The sequence below is a fragment of the Megalobrama amblycephala genome, linkage group LG12 (genome assembly GCF_018812025.1).
Source record: "Megalobrama amblycephala isolate DHTTF-2021 linkage group LG12, ASM1881202v1, whole genome shotgun sequence".
NCBI lineage: Eukaryota > Metazoa > Chordata > Actinopteri > Cypriniformes > Xenocyprididae > Megalobrama > Megalobrama amblycephala.
The window spans coordinates 23611207-23623885 of record NC_063055.1 but is presented as its reverse complement, the minus strand read 5'-3'; the positions used below and the strand labels follow the sequence as shown (position 1 = coordinate 23623885).

The 12679-nt window shown below is 37.4% G+C and overlaps 1 protein-coding gene across 2 annotated transcripts in view; it reads right to left on the bottom strand.

Moving 5' to 3' along the window:
• Positions 1-5121: 5121 nt before the first annotated feature.
• The window catches only part of tafa3b (TAFA chemokine like family member 3b), a 97708-nt gene continuing 90150 nt past the window's right edge, over positions 5122-12679 (bottom strand). The window contains exons 3-5 of one of the 2 annotated variants that reach the window (XM_048210772.1): positions 11622-11771; positions 9245-9369; positions 5122-5822 (exon numbers count right to left, since the gene is read on the bottom strand). In XM_048210772.1, the coding sequence (XP_048066729.1) occupies positions 5811-5822; positions 9245-9369; positions 11622-11771 (287 nt within the window). In that variant the 3' untranslated portion in view covers positions 5122-5810. Of the gene's footprint in view, positions 5823-6178; positions 8779-9244; positions 9370-11621; positions 11772-12679 lie in introns of those variants that run through there. The other variant, XM_048210773.1, reaches the window with a different exon arrangement.

Sequence of the window (12679 nt, the reverse complement as noted above, 5' to 3'; positions counted from 1 at the left end):
ATAATAATGTGAATAAGATAAATGTTATATGATATATAAAATATATATATATATATTTTCTTGCCCAATTAAGTACATTTTGTAATATCTTTTGGCATTTGAAGTTTTAAAATAAATATATATTAAATTTGAAAAAAAATATATATATATTTCCTGTACCATGCTGTTTACAACATATATATATAGCAAATATTTCACAGATATTTTGGCCAAGGGCCATAACAGTCCTGCAGTAGCAGAAACGTAAGTAAAATATTCTCTCTCTGTTTATTCAAAGGTACTATTTATGTATATGCATCTAGAGTTAATTTCTATACTGAACTAACATGCTGTGGACACTAAATGACTTGCCTGAGGTAAATGTAATGCTACGTCAGATATTATTCTGCGGTTGAAACACTGGTTGAGAGATTACACGTAAACATATATCTATGCATAGATCATCTGTTCTTCTTCTGCTCTTTTTCCTGTTGTGGCGGTTAGCAAACAGCTTTGCATTACTGCGCGCACACTTCTGGATTGGAGTGGATCGCCTGTGACTAAATGTATTCGTCGTCTGACTGTATGCACTGAACCGTGATGGTTCAGGATGAATACATGTACTGTTTCACCCCTAATACTAACACATTTTAACATCAAACTGTATAAATTAACATTTGTTATGTATTATGAAGAAACGTGAATTAACATTAACAGTACTATACTTGTGAATTAACTAACCTAGATTGGTAAATGCTTTAAAAAGTGCTGTTGTTCATTGTTGGTTCATAATACTTTATGCGTTAACTGATTGTAAAATGTTAATTTTTTCTATCATAGTGCGACTTTCCATTAATTTCTATCACTGAGCTAATGATATTTTCTATCCCCTAACCTTAAATGTAACCCTCACATAACCTTGCTGCATTAAGACATTATTTAGTATGTTTATTATGACATTTTCCTTGTGAGGTCTGTTGGATGGTCCTCATAATGTAGGATATTTCAGGTTTTACTATCCTTGTGGAGCCATTTGGTCCCTACAAAGTAGGCAAAACCAGAACCAACCAGCCCACATACATCTGGTGTTTTCACCAGAGTATGACCCCAAAGAAAACAACAACAACATGCTTTCAGACCATAGCAGTACCAGATTTAGTACTACTATTAAATGAATAATTGATATTAACAAACATGTTAGTTTGATGGGGGAAGAATGGCAGAGGGGTGAGTTAAATGTTACCATGATGCCAGCTGAATTATTAAGATCTGCTAGGTTTAGCTGTGCAGCGTTTCCCTCCAGAAATATCTTGGTGTCCTCTCACATTATTATGCTATAGAGGTTCTTGTACCCACGAGCAGACAGAAAGATTTCTCCTCAGTATTACTTGCTGTTTCTTTTATCCTTGTTGTCAGTGGCATACACCCAATTCACCTATTGGCTTGTCTCTGTTGTTCTGAACACCACAACCCTCTCGGGTCTCTGGAGGGACGAACTCTTCTGTGAGCATGTTAAGAGCCAACTGCAGGTCACAAACATTTATTGTCACTTTGCAATTTGGGGCTGAAACCTTCCATTTTTGCTACACTTGAAAAATGAATGTCCTTTCAGACATTGCTATAGGCTGCAGGATACTGTATGTGACAAACTCTCTTTCCCTCACACACATACACATAATTTTGTGCGTGTGTGTGCTGTGTGTACTGTGCTTGAGTGCTGGGAGATTGCTATTAATGCATCACAATTTAGCCGAACTGCATTAAAGTCCCAACCAGTGTTTTGGTGCAAATTTCCATTCGAAAAACTATGAAGACAACATTTCCAATCTCTATCCAATCTTTCCTCCATTACTGTTCATCTGCCTGGCTGATATGAAAATAATGAGGAATGATGTGTTTTTATCAGCGAACAGTTATGTAGGTCATCGATGTTAAACTTTAGAATAGTGGGAGGCACACTTACATGATACAGCCAGATAAAGCATGATTAGTATGCATTCATCTGCCTCTTTTTGTAGCTATGTGTGTGATGGTGATGATAATGCTAATTTATAATCTACAGATGTTTTTGATTATCTACTCACTTGTAATTATATGCTGATTTATTCAATAACATTTGCATTTTAAAAGTAAAACCTTTATAATTAATAAAAGTAATCCTTTCTGAAATAATAAGCATTGAAACCTCTGTTGCATAATAATTTAGCTATATGGAATGCAGTTCTGAATATCACCATGGATGTGATTTGAATTAAATAATCAAAGCCCTGCTGAATTCAGATCAACAAAACAACTCTGAGTGTGTTATTGCTTACAGTATAACAGTCCAATAAACAATAGGTTAATATTAAGCAACACTGTATTTCAAGTAACTGTGTTGTTTCTTCACCAGCGAAAATGGTTCCAAACTAAGTCAAAGCTGTATTATCAAGCAATACACAGTAGCAGTGTTTAAATCTGTTTTTGAACGAATCGGTTTAGTGAATGATACAAAGACTCACTGATAATGACAGCCGCTTGTTTTCTTTGAGAACAAATCAATGTTTTGAATGATTCAATTGACTGAATGATTCAGTGACTTGTTCCAAAGACTATAGTATAACACAAGACTCGTATTGTTTTGAATGGGAGAAAGTGCAACGTGCAATACGGAGGAATAAGTCCCGCCTCATAAATAAGAGCCAATCGCCAATTGGTAAACTCATCGCATCACTGCAGTGGCCATTAGAAGCTCCGGTTCCTATAGAAACAGACAGACGCGGCTCCGAAATGAGGCACAAGAGATGCGCATTTAGGACTGCGCATGTGCATTAGTTTGATCCAGCCTGAAAAATACAGTTTTTCTGTCATGATTCGAGCATTTAGAAACAAAATTTATGAGACAGTTGTTGTCAGATTTCATTGGTGATTTAAAATATGAAATTTAACTGAAAGCTTGGCAAACAGCTTTGGAGAATTTGATGTTTCCCCATTCAAAGAAATAGGAGCTGCACTTGTCCGAGAGGCGTTTCAAAGATGGCCACCAAGTGAAATGACTTGTCTTAAAGGGACTTTGCTTGTTCTTAAAGGTATAGCAACTTGTCTCCAGCTACTAGCGTTACCTATGTAACCTGCAGAAAGAGTCAGTGAAAATCAGGCACTCTTGGAATGCCTCTCATCCAATCGGATTTGAGAACTGTAACTCATTGTATACTATTTTGCAAATGGCAGCAGGTAAACATGTCACACCCATCATACAGTAATCACATTAATAGCGATTAATCGCATCCAAAATAAAAGTTTGTGTTTACATAATATTTGTGTATACTGTGAATATTTATGTATATATAAATACACACACATACATGTATTTATTTAAGAAATATTTACATGTATACATGTATTTTATTTTGGATGCGATTAATCGCGATTAAAACTGCAACCAACGGTGCTCACCCCTCCATTTCTAAGCACATAGAGAAGCTACGGTGGCCGTCTGGCTGACACAAGACAGATGTTGTCATCTGAGACAGCAGAGAGCAGCCATCAAGCAATGAGGTTTCTTCTTACTTCTAACAAAGAACGGTCTCTGCTTCTAATAAACCAGACGACTACTACTACTTCTTCTTTGTGCGTATTCAACGTAGTGATGATGCAAGCTGCCTCTAAAAACACAAACGATTTAGAAGAAGACCAACATAGTGACAAAATGTGCTCTGTAGAGCAGTTTGTCCGTTTAGGGCTACTGTAGAAACATGCCGGCACAAAATGGCGACTTGACATGTAAGGGGACCAGCAGTGTATGTAGATAGAAATGACTCATTCTAAGGTAATAAAAACATAACGGTTCATTATGTAAGGTCTTTATACACCACTGAAAACATAGTTATGCATATTATATTGCATTTCTGTCAATAGATCCTCCCAAATATACACATTGCACCTTTAATCGTTTGACAGCACTTATTCATATACATGCACCTCTTGAGTACTCATGTTTTATATACACACTTTCATACATGAATACAATGTGCTTCATGCACAAGCATAGTCATGCAACAACTGTGCGACGATTCTTCCCGCTTTCTCTCTTGTCTTCTTTCTTTCTTATTTATTCATCTAGCTCACATTTTATTTTCGTCAGTGCTGTCAGAGTGTGTATGGTATCTCTCCTGGCCTTTTCCCTCTGCCGTCAGACTTCATTAAATCTGCAAGTTGTATTTGCATAAGCGGCACCAAGTCTCAACACCTACATCCCAGGGTGACGTGTCATTTTCTGGTGTGTGCGAGTGAGAGACAGACAGTGCGGTGGCAGCGTCTGACAATATATGCATGCAGCTTTGTTCACCTGTTTGTATTTTGCCAGATTCCTACTGATTCAAGGTAGCCCAACAATCCCAGATGCTTTAGAAGTGAGCTACGCCTATTATTATTCCACATTGTTCTGTTGAATTTTAAAACTCACTGTCTCGCTGTTGTGCGGGGGGAATTTCTGCTGTGGTGAGCTTCGGTGTACGTGCGCCTGTGGGTGTGTGTATCATGATATCATGTATTACGATATCAGCATGCATCTCCATACACGGCCTATGCATCATTACACTTTCAAATATCTCTCTTTGTGCCTCTCTCTGTGCTGCCATTGTGGTTGGTATTAATAAATTGTATTTTGGGCTAATTTCTCTAATCTCTTAATGACATGCGCAAACGTTCTCAGGATTTCCTCAAAGCTCAATGGCACGAACAGATCTGAGCATTCGATTAGACAAATACAAAATGCAATTTGTTGTCAGAAAGGGAAAGACAGAGAGAGGTGGCGCATATACAGCATAATGTTTACACTGCAAAGAATTATTTTAGTTCCTTTTGAAACATGAGGGTGTGCATTTGGAGTGAATGCGGTTTTGACTTTAGGAGTAAAGGTCAGACAACATGATACATATATAATGCTGATTATGTTCTTTTCCCGTGTATCAGTACCAGTGGAGGAAAAGCGAATAAATAAATCATGTTATTTGTGGCACAATAAGCCATTAGGTTTCACTAGCTTACAGCCTCTGAAATCAGAGTACGGAGAAAAATTATTTTCGACATTTTTAATTATTGAATATAATACTGACACATGTACTCAATAGCAGTTACCAGGCTGGATAAAAACATTGATAATAAAAGTGATAACCTTTAAACTTTATTCTGCTTGTTTTGAGAATAACACTTTGATCTTTTACACTTTTACATTTTCTAGAATATACTGGTACATCTAATCTGTTATTTCAGACTGTGGGGCTGAAAAGCTTTAATTTAGAAACAAAACAATATACAGAAGTCCGTTAGAGGTCCAGATCGATTTTACATGTTTAAATGCTGTTTCAAAGATTCCACAAGGAACGATTGGACCTTCTGATCAGGTAGCGCAGGATGGAACTGTGGGAAGAACTGAAGGGCAAGGAAGGAGAGCATGTCGCCAAAGAGCTTAAACTCCATTGGGTTGCAATGGTGTAGATGATCCAAACATCTTCTGTAAAAAAAAAAAACAACAACAACTGCATACGTACATCGAGACCCCCCAGCCAACACATTCCAGCGGCTATAGATCCACACCCAGAAGATCGAGTGTCCAGAAGGCCAGGAAGTCCATCGAGGAGGACACATTTACTTTAGGATGGTCCTAATGTTTATGATGGATATATTTCTGGAGATCAGTCTGTTCCTCAGACGTTTTGATTTCAAATAATCTTCGTATGACTAATACTGATCGATCCTGTTAGCTGAAGCCAATGGTGTCTCTAGTTTGTCTTCACTTTCAGCACTTTTGTCCCGGTAAGTTGGGTCTGACGGTTCTTTGGAGCGTAGAACTATCGGGTCACCTGAAATAGAGAATGAGTTTATGTTTTTTCCATTAGACACACCTGCACCTGTGTTTACCAGCACATCTGACTCCAGTAAATCCAAAATATTAACCATTACATGGTAAAACCGAACAGTGAAATTAATTAAACGAAATGACTTTGTTTCACTCAAATAAAAATGAAAGGTCATTGTACTTAATAGAAAAAAAAGTTGCGTGAACTCAAAGTTTGATTGTATTAAACTGAACTTAATATGATTGAGTTGCAGCAGATTTCTAATTCCCAGCATGCTTTGTGGCAGACTGTACAAGGGAAATAAATACAATTAAGTGTTATTTTGTGTGTTTTTGCACAAGATTAGCATAGGGAGACATAAGTTAGTGTTTAATGTTGTGTTATGTTTGGATTTACAGGGGGTACTGTTTTGTAATTTTTGTAGGGTTACCATTGTGGTTAAGAGTAGAGCCTGTGGTTAGGTTGAGGATGGGCTGCAAAGCTTTTAAGACCATATATACTTTATGTGGTTGATTATATACATGCAAGTATATAATGAAAGTCTCTTTGATAGTTATAATAACGTGTTATTTGCTATATATCATTTAACCATGAAGATCTGAATGTGATGTTTATGTAAATGAACTATATGTAATTAACATTATGATGAGTGCGGCGAGGGTGAGAAAAATGCCGGTGACGTGATTGTTAATGAGAGACACCTGTGCACTACTCTGGCCTTGCTCCAATTCCATGGCTCTCGGCCCCACCCCACTTGTTACAAAATTTTTAAGTTCTACTAACTTAACAAAATCAGTTAGTTTACTTAAATGTTTTGAGTATTCTGAACTTGAGTTTTACAGTGCTCCTGTTCTGTCATCATTTTGTGCCAATGTTAGGTTTTGCTTAGTCTTACGTAACTTTATTACTTTGAGTTTGATGAACTTAAACCATTTACGGCAATCGGTTTCCTCAAACCATTAAAGTAACAATAAAGTTGTTAAGACTTAGTTAGATTTGTTACCTGAATTCAAACTGAATGAATAAAATAAACTTAAAATCTTTAAGTTGAGTTTAAAGATTGACTAAACCAACATTAAAACATAAGTGAATTTAATGTATATGAGTTTACAGTACTCATACTTATTGGTTTTAAAACTTAAATGGTTTACAGCAATCGGTTTCCTCAAATGGTTTGAGTTACTGTAACTTATCTGGGTTTTACAGTGTATGAACTATACTGCCTCATTTCGTACAGAGGAAGAAGTCGTCTGGTTCTCCATCTCTGTTAGTACAGATTTCATTAATGCTTGACATTTATCTGCACAGACTTGTTGTCCTGGCTGCTGATGGGCATGGTCCACTGGAGCTGTGGGTGAAACAGTTGGCGCCCAAGCAAACTCATTCATTTAGAGCCTGGCACCTTGCCTTTCAAGTTGGCACAGAGGGACGACTGAGGAGAGTGGCATGGCACAATGCCCGATACTTGATCCACCCTCTCACTCGTCCTCTTTCTTTCCTCTTCCCGGTGTCTCTTTCAGTTTTGGCAAGTTTTATGTTGCGAAAGGTGTGCTGGCATAGAACGAACAGTTACCGTGCTGATCAATCATTTTAAACATCCATAATTAATCAAAGCATTTCTCCTCTCTTATATTTTCACAGACCTGTGCTGAAAGGTCTTTGGAATATATAGAATCGGCAGGTGTTCCAATACTGAATACAGACATTTTTTGAGTTTATTTAAAAGCATTATGGAGTGAGTTAAAGAGCTGAAAGTTCAGTGCTGTAGGTCTCATTTTGAGCACAGTTGCATCTGTAATGAGAATTAATGTGTTTGTGTGGGTTTATGTAGATACACTTTTAAAGGTCCTGATAAAACCTCTGGGGATGTCTTCAAATGTAAAAATGATTCATAAAGTAATTTCTATTTTTCTATAAAAAAAGACAATATACCTGCTGTAATATAAATTAAAAGAAAATGTTAGTGCCGCCATGAGGCTATAGGGTGCTGTGGGTGGTTTTCAGCGTGTTGCTATGCTACATTGTGGGACCAAAATCTACCCACAAAGAAAGAGACAGAATGTGTGTGTGTGTGTGTGAGAGAGAGAGAGAGAGATCTGACAGAGGGCTATGTGTGTGGATGGTCCCAGTTAGTACAAAAACCAACTAACACATACGCATGTACACTTCTGTTAATTTTGGACATATCACTTCATCTTAAGGAACATCAAACACATTCAAGTACAGTTCATCACACACATGTAGGCTCACGTGAATTCACTGTGATGAAATATGGATCATTGTTATGTGTATGTCACTGATCATATCAATCATTGATCATACCAGACCCTCTCTTTCTCTTCTGTTCTCCTCTCTTGTTTTATTTTTTATGTCATGGAAAAATATATATGAAATCACCATGACGCTCTTTTTTTAAGGTAATGTATGCAAACGTCTCCATGTATCTATATACACACACACACACACACACACACACACACACAAACCATGTATTTTGCTATTCCTAAGGTAAAAACGTTTTTTAACAATTTTCCTCACATTTTCCGCTTGGCAAGAGTTCGTTTTACCCTGCTCCAGTGACTGAAGATTAGAATAAATGTTGACATCATGTCTTCTGGTCACTTCATTTTATTTACTGCTTTGTTCTGCCTTTGACTTTTTCTGTTGAGAAGAGTCTCAGTCAGTCACTTCACATCTGTCACTCATAACATAAGTGCTTGTGTGTTTGTTGCTAGGCTTGTCTCTCTTTCTTTGTCTCTGTCTCTCTTTGTCAAGTTTCAAGACGCTTTATTGGCAGGATAAAAAGGGGTTGTCTCTGTTTCTCTGTTTTGTTCTTCTTCTTTTTTTCCAAAGCAGGCTCTACTATGTTTGATGTCAGTTCCAACAAACTTCAGGCTCTCTCCACATGAACTCCTAAGGTATGGTACAGAGCGTGTTCACAACAAGAAGAATTAGGTCACTGAGAGAAAGAAAGACAGAGGCTTTGTTCCAAAATCGAGTGAGCTGCCTACCTAGACAGTATTTCAAATACTGACAAACGCCAGCCACATTATAAGGCAGCATTGCTTGTATCTTTCACAGAGAGGGCAATCAATGCAAAAACACTGTAACAAGCCCAGTGGAAAAAAAAGATGATGAACAAAGTGAGATAATATTAATTATGAGTCCTAATATTTGTGTGTAATATGTATTTTATGGTGGAGTGGGCAGTATTATCTTAGCAATATGTTAATGCCAAATTATTATGTTGTGCGTTTTCTGTTTATTCATTCAGAAATTGGAGTTTAAATGACCCTGACAGATTTCAAAGTAACGGCATTCTCAGGCCAAAAGTACAGTGTGTGTGTGTGTGTGTGTGTGTGTGTGTGTGTGTGTGTGTGTGTGTGTGTGTGTGTGTTTGTGTGTGTGTGTGTGTGTATACTAACCTTGGTGGTCTTCACCTTGTTGCCTGTGCTGCAGCTCCAGCCTGTGAGGTCGGGCAAGACTTTACACTCCTCACCATCCAAACATGGCTGCATCTGACACCACCACTTCTGAGCTACTATAGACGCTACACACACACACACACACACACATCACAGGGAACATGAACAAGACCACTAAGGTTAGTACATACAGACATAGTCACTTTCTGGAAGTATAGGGGTCATATCATTGAATGGGGGAAAAAAAATATCAGGCAAAATGTTGTGCTGATCCTGGCTGGGTGTAGCACCTACAACTCTGCATATCCTTTTGAAGAAACTCAACATTACAAATGTATAGGTCCCAAACCAACTCAGTGTGGATTGTTTTGTGAATTTGTCACAATGTAGTGCAGGCTCATGCTAACGAAACATTTAGAAAGACAATTTACAAATATCACTAAAAATATCATGTTATCATGAATCATGTCAATTATTATCGCTCCATCTGCCATTTTTCGCTATTGTTCTTTCTTCCTTACCTAGTCTGATGATACAGCTGTGCACATCCAGACGTCCTGCCCTTGTCTAATGCCTTTCATAATGTTGGGAACATGGGCTGGCATATGCAAATATTGGGGGCGTACACCCCGACTGTTACGTAACAGTCGGTGTTATGTTGAGATTCGCCTGTTCTTCGGAGGTCTTTTAAACAAATGAGATTTATATAAGAAGGAGGAAACAATGGAGTTTGAGACTCACTGTATGTCTTTTCCATGTACTGAACTCTTGTTATTTAACTATGCCGAGGTAAATATAATTTTTGAATCTAGGGCACCTTTAATTTCTAAGGTTTGGAGAAAGGGTGGAAAATCGACCTAAAAAACTAAATTACTAGGGCTGTTGATTTAAAGTGTTAATTTAGTACACTTAATTATAAAACATTAATGCATTTAATCATGCTCCCTGCCATGTACACTACTACAAAAATCACACGGCGCTTTACCACTGTGTGGTACTAATCGGCTCTTCTCGCTTTACTTTTGCTTTTCCACTGCAGTTTAGTACCGCTTCAAAGTGGGTGGGATTATAGACTAATCTTATATTTGCGCAGCCTCTGCTGCCATGGATCTGCTCCTCAGCTACCAACGAGAGGAACATCTGCACCTCGTATAGGCTACTGGTGATACAGCCATTTCTTTTTTCTAGTTGCGTGCGACAGTCATTTAAAGCAAGTCGTTTTCCGAACAAAGGATACTGCGGTGGCTGTTACTGATTATTTAAATCTAGCGGGTTTGGTGTCTAGTGTTTCAAATCCAATGACGCTAGTAGTGACGATTCTCTTTGAACAATCAGTGATCGGTGATCGATCGTTACAGCACGCTTGGAACCTCAACTGAGATGGTGCTATTTAAGTGAGCCGTACCAGTCCGTACAGAGCCGTCCCATGCAGTGGAAAAGTGCCAAAAAGTGAGCCGTACTGAACCGTACCATGCAGTGGAAAAGTGCCATTACGAGAGCAGGCAGTACAGAATGAGTACTCAAACAGGATGAGACAGGACAGCAGGGGTCCTGAGATGCGTTTTTGAAAGCTAGACTGTTTTAAGTAGGCACAGTATTTTATAAACGTGCATATTATGATGCAAACGTGACTCAACAACCAAAGGTGTCCATCTAGTAATTAATTATAATAATTAATGTAATTAATGTAATTAAAATTCAAGCCCCATAAATTAAGATTATTTTTGTACCTTGACTTAAGCTAAGTGGACTCCAGGGAAGGACTTAAAATAATTAAAAAAGAAAATAGGATATGACCCCTTTAAATACAGAGGATCATGGATCAGCTCAGGAGCAAGAAAATGGCAAACAGATGAGGAGCTATTTGAGATGATGCCGAGAGAAAGAATGAAGCATGAGATGGGGTGAAACGTGGCTTATTTGACATTTCCTCTCACGCAGAGCGCTGTGTGTAGAGACACTTGAGCTATTTTTTCCTGAGCTTACAGTCAGGCAAAATAAGATAACGATCGATTTCTCTGTCAAGTGGACAGTGTTGACACAATATTAAATGAAACAGCCAGACAGCTGAGGGAGACAAAGAGACCGAAAGACAGAGAATGAGAGAAAAAGAGACGGCGGAGAGAGAGAGAGAGTGAAAGATGCAGCGCACAATTTCTCGTTTGACCCTTTATCATCATACATATAGGGGCAAATTTGCTAGTTGCATCAACAATCCAGTTAATCCAGACAGCAAATGCACTGAACCAGCTCTGTCAATGAGTATTTAAATTAAGTCATTATCTTTTTTTTCAGCACGCTATGTGAATTAGGCTATTATTAAAACTCAGCACAATTTGCCTGAATAGAATTGAAATGAACTGAAGATCCGTTTTACCATCCACACAGGAAGGTGCAGCCCTTGTCGTTCCAGCGACTTGTCCTGGGAAGCAGGAACACTTAACCGTCTGTGATCGCTCCTCAATCTTATTTCTGTTACAGCAGCGGTGGGCTGCAATCACCTCACATGTGCCAGCCTTCACGTGCACTGCAACAAAGAACACACACACATTTCAGAAGAATATTTGTCTCTGAATGACATCGCAGTCAGCATCTCATTTACACAGGCACACCTGCAGTCAGTCATTTCACCACAGTCTGTTACCGAATAGACTGTCCCGCTGTTATGCTAGGTACAGCTACGTTTTATGCAATATTTATAGTTAAGCCGTCAAACAATTAATTTTCTATATATAATATACAACTTAAAAATATTTTAATTTGTCATGTAATTCATTTGATATTTTAAATTATTATAAAATTAATCACATTTTATTTTAATTTATTTTTACATATTTTTTTATTACATTTAATTTCAATTTAATTACATTAATCACATTAAAAATATTTCATGGATTTTTTAAATATTTTTCAAAAAAAATTTTTTTTAAAGTTTTGTCTTTTCACAATGTTTTTTTTTTTTTTAGCATCTTACACCATGAGCAGCACCATTTTTCTTAAAATGTCTTGTGAGTTAAAAGTAGTTTAAATTAAATGGTTGTTGTAAGAACCTTTTTTATTATGGAATTTACATACACATCAGGGGGCATGATTAGTTGCACACATTATTTGTTGTATTATTTTTTATATATTTATTCGTACTAAACTGCAATGTTAAAATGATAGCCATAATTGATAGATATCTTTTATAGCAATACTTTAGCCTACTCAAATAATCTAGGCCTGTTTTTCTTCTGCAGGAAACATACGAGCTTCCTGGTATTTTTTGCAAACTTTAATTAAAGCTCTGAGGGTCACGGAGATTAAAAGAAGACATAACCAAAAAATTAATAACAGAACTGCTCTGGGTGCCCGACGGCTACTTGCTAGGACATCAAAATTATTGAAATTCTAACAGAGATCTTCACCATCTCACTATCTCAATATCACATCAAT